The 4238-nt window shown below is 42.0% G+C and overlaps 1 protein-coding gene across 1 annotated transcript; it reads right to left on the reverse strand.

Moving 5' to 3' along the window:
- Positions 1–1449: 1449 nt before the first annotated feature.
- On the reverse strand, positions 1450–4000 carry LOC309497448 (uncharacterized protein). The gene is made up of 4 exons (XM_082167739.1): positions 3864–4000; positions 3470–3740; positions 2976–3119; positions 1450–2290 (listed from the first exon to the last, which is right to left on the reverse strand). Exons 1-4 carry the CDS (start codon positions 3986–3988, stop codon positions 2282–2284), a joined length of 549 nt encoding a protein of 182 aa, XP_082023865.1. The 5' UTR covers positions 3989–4000; the 3' UTR covers positions 1450–2281.
- Positions 4001–4238: the final 238 nt, after the last annotated feature.

A 4238-nucleotide genomic window follows, 5' to 3' on the forward strand; every position in this document is an offset into this window, starting at 1 on the left:
TACTGAAAAAACGCTTAGTTCACTGGCATTTAGCCATGTTTCTGTCACACATAAAAAATCCAGTGCACAGGAGGTGAAAAAGTCATTAAAAATGAAGGATTTGTTTGTTAGTGATCTAGCGTTTACCAGTGCTATCCTGGTCGGAGTCAGGCCTTCTGCCATCAGGGGTTCCCGATCCAGCGGCCGAAGGCTTTGGTGATTCACGCCACCTCTACGGAGACGGGGTGAGCGGGGAGGGGGGACATCCACGTCCCTGCCGACGAGCGTTATCAGCCCAGTGTATACAGGATCCATAGAATGCCAGGAAATAAAGCGACATCGATCCAGTTTGTTTTCAGCAAGTATGGTATAATGATTAATCCAGGGACATTTCGCCAGATAGCGTTTGATTTTTACCAGCAGTCCACTGCGTTTACCCCGGCGCCTATAACGCCTCCTCCGGGAAAGAGGAACTGGCGCGCGCCAAAGGTAAGAAGGGATTGCAGATACGAATGGGAAAGAAGTTCTCTGTTCACTCCAATCGTAGTTCAAGTCATTTGTGACAGATCTGATATTTAGGAGTGTTTGGCGATCATATACCAGTAGAGAGTCGACATTTTTACAGATAATTGACAGAAACAACACAAACACAAGCGGGACTAGAAGCAGCAGACGGCACGCCACACACACTGGCGCCATCTTGCATGAAGCATGAAAATGGCTAATACTGTATATATCTAAGGAATTTAGATGGTGCACAAATGATCCATTCCTAGCTGCAAGTGAAAGTGATCAAAAAACAAGTTTGGTTTACTCATAATTAAAAAGACATTCATTAGTTTGATGAAAACTTAAAAATATTTAAAAATGAACCTTGTGCCAATCAACCCCTGTGCCAGCCAACCCGGTCTCCAGTACCTTCCCTCCCCTAGGGAGCCGCCTTGTCTTGTGTCTTTCCTCCCTAACCCCCCCCTCCCCCTCCCCCAATGGCAGGCGGAATCTTTAGCACAAATCTTTAGCACAGCAGTGAAATGAGTATTGCCTGGTGAAAACTATAGTACGTTTGCACAACATCAGCACTTATACCTTCCATATCTTTAGTATAAACGTGATCTATTAACTATGATCACGCGCATGAACTCGACAATCGACTACTGTGGACTTCGACCGAAAACAGGATGTAAATACAGGTATGTGCACTGGCTGAATTAACATCACTTTTATTCATATCTTTCACATCTACTGCAGTCAGATTCACCGTGTTCACTCTGAAGGAATCACTCACATGGCTGTGCACTTGTAATGACACATCAAGGATGTTAAGAGGCTAAAAGCAGGTTTAAAACTTGCCCCATTTAAGTCACCAGGGTGCAAATGTTAAAACAGGGTATATGCAGGAATCTTGAAGTTAATTTTAATACCTTTTCAAGACTTTTTCAAGACCTTCTCAATATTTTTTAATACCTCACCGCCACTTCAAGCTGTAACCATTTACATCAGTGATACTTTTAACTTAACAGTTTTAGTTTGTGATAAAGACTATAGACCACTCTGATACAAAAAAATCAAATAGGCTGGGATAGTAAATCAAAGCAAAGTTTATTAAAAAACAAAACAAAACTTTGCTCCACCCTCAACAACAATCATGCTGACATGTGCCTCAGTTCTTCTGATTTTGTTCCCAGCAGCTTCTCAGTTTGGACCAATTCGTTCTGTTTTTCTTTACTACGTCTTCTGAGGATGTTGGACTTCGTGATCAGTTGTGCCATTAATGTCCCAGATTTCCCCTCTGCCTGCTCGGCTAACTTATCAGCATCTGTTTGGAGGGAGTCGCACACCTCTGTCAGAACCGTTCGTTTCCTTTTCAGGTCTTCTATCTCCTTTTGCACTGCTTTTCTTTTGAGGTCCTGTGTGGAACTCTGTTTCTTCTTCCGTTCATCTTCCAGGTAACTCCTGTACCTTGACCTTGCACAGGCTACTGAAGCCATGAGCTCCTTTGTGAGAGGTACCTTCAAAACACCCCCACAGACACTGATCTTGTCACATATCAGCCTCAAAGCTTCCATCAACTTTTCAAGGATGTTGCATGTTTCAACCTCCTTGTTGATGGAAAACCCTCTTTCCACCGTGGCTTGTCCATGGGACAGAAGTAGAAGGCTCTGAGAAAACTTATATAGCTCTGGATAAGACTTGCTGAGGGCTGAATGCAGGAAGACATCAAGTCGCTCCTTCAGTGGCTGGAAGGAGGAGAATCTCTAATTTCTCGCCTCAAGAGAGAGAAAGCTCTGGAACTGTTGTATGATTACATCACCTGGAATAAGAGAGAAAAAAAAATTACAAATAGGTAAAATATAATTCAAGTCATTTTATTAATCTTTCATTGGACAAATACACAGCACAGCGTCTGTACACATAAAAAGGTAAGCAGTGTACTGTAGATATCTTCTGTGTTGAAAAAAATCTTAGACACTTTCACACTAACACAACAGTAACTTCTTCTCTCCCTAAGTTTTTCCTACCAGCAGAGACGCCTCCTGCCAACTTCTTGTCCTGCAGCATTGTTTGTACTACAGTCTTAATCTTTGTGAGGGACCCTTCTGCATCGCTGTGCATGCTTCTGGGGTCCAGACATCCAATGGCCCTGACCACTGGAATTTTCAGGGGACTTTTCACCTGCACTTTCTGAACAATCTTAACCAGGCCCTGCAAGGACTCTTTCCTGAAGGTGAGAACTAAAAGCTCACCTCCCCTGCTTCCTGGCTTGCTCTGAAGTGCCTGACAAATAAGCAACATAGACTATAAACATAGAATGTAAATGATGAAGAAGGTAAACTTAATCGTCTAAAAATAAGTTTCTCCATGTCGGCAATAATAATAATAATAATAATAATAATAATACAAACAGCAGAATAAAATTTTTAATTTTTACTAGTTGCATTGGTGTACAGAGAACAAAAATCCATCCCTGAAAAGAAAATAGTCAATATCAAAATTACCTTGATGGCAGATTCAGCACCCAGTCCTATGTCAACATTCTTGTTGGATACCCTATTCACTTCATCAGCAACGTCAATTTTGGTCAGCCTCATGGAAGTGGCATCTTGCAGGAGCTCTTGCTTTACAAACCGCCGCAGGAGACTCTTAAAAGGATATAAGTAATCAGTGACAGAACCATCCTACTAGGCTACCATTAAACAGATCATTCTTCTTACTGCTTCTTTCTAATCATGAAAAATGTTGGTTTAAAATATGTGTTATGAATTTATGTATTAATTTTATATTGTATTATTATGAACAAGAGGAACAAATAAAATGAAAGGAAATAATTGGTGTGTGTGTGTATGTGTTTGTTGGCATCCAGGTTTTATCTCAAGTGAGTTCTATGTAACAATTTATGTAAAACTGCACACATTGCATTGATTTTACAGAGTTGTGGACCACCACACATCCACGGGTAGATAGTTGAATTAGGCCCTATTGTAATGATTACCTTCAGCAGCTCACTCAAATCTTTGGCAAAGAAGGGCAGAACTGGCTCATCAGTTTGATAGTTGGTCAGAAAGAGGCTAAAGGTCCTGGATATTGCCAGGAAGAACTGGAGCTTGGCAATCATGAGGGGATCCGCTTGTGCTGCCTCAGTGGTGTCATAAGAGGCAGTACTGGGGTTTGGAAGCTGCTTCTGCTTAACAGCATCTACGTACATCATGACCATTGGCCACACTTGAACTGCCCTCTCTGCCACGGGGACATTTTCAATCCACCTATGCAAAAATGGACAATGTCAGCTCACTCCAATTTCATTTCACTTTATTGTTGCAAAATAAAAACAGACATTTTGGGCCAAATCCTTTTGCAATGTGTATGGCAAACAACTCTCAATCCACCTGTGGCCACAGAATGGTAGCGGAAAGGAGGTGGACCCAGTCAAGGCAGTAAAATCTTCCCTCCTAGCTGGAACATTCTGAAAGAGGTAGTGGAGTGCTCGAAGGAGCTTGTCCATCTGCCACATGGTAAAGCCTGCCTTCAGTGCATTGTGGAGGGTGTGAAGCCCACAGCTTCCAACATTAACCAGATGAGCATCATACAGCTCAGCATGCTCAGTCTGGAGGAGGTGTGCAAGCTTCAAGTTGACATTTGGGCCGTCCATACTGATGGAGAGAAGCTGCCTCATATTCAGTTTTGCCACACATTCCTGAGAATAAACACAACAGCAAGTATATTAATGGCAATATTCCTTTTATGTTTATTTTTGAATACAC

The sequence above is a fragment of the Leuciscus leuciscus genome (genome assembly GCF_965113295.1).
Source record: "Leuciscus leuciscus genome assembly, chromosome: 4".
In the NCBI taxonomy this organism is placed as follows: Eukaryota; Metazoa; Chordata; class Actinopteri; order Cypriniformes; family Leuciscidae; genus Leuciscus; species Leuciscus leuciscus.

Coding starts and splice junctions, on each gene's coding strand:
- LOC309497448 (XM_082167739.1), bottom strand. CDS start 3,988: ATGTGGCAGATGGACAAGCTCCTTCGAGCACTCCACTACCTCTTTCAG. Junction 3,741..3,863: donor CTACCATTCTGTGGCCACAG/GTGGATTGAGAG, acceptor ATTTTTGCATAG/GTGGATTGAAAATGTCCCCG. Junction 3,120..3,469: donor ATTTGAGTGAGCTGCTGAAG/GTAATCATTACA, acceptor TATCCTTTTAAG/AGTCTCCTGCGGCGGTTTGT.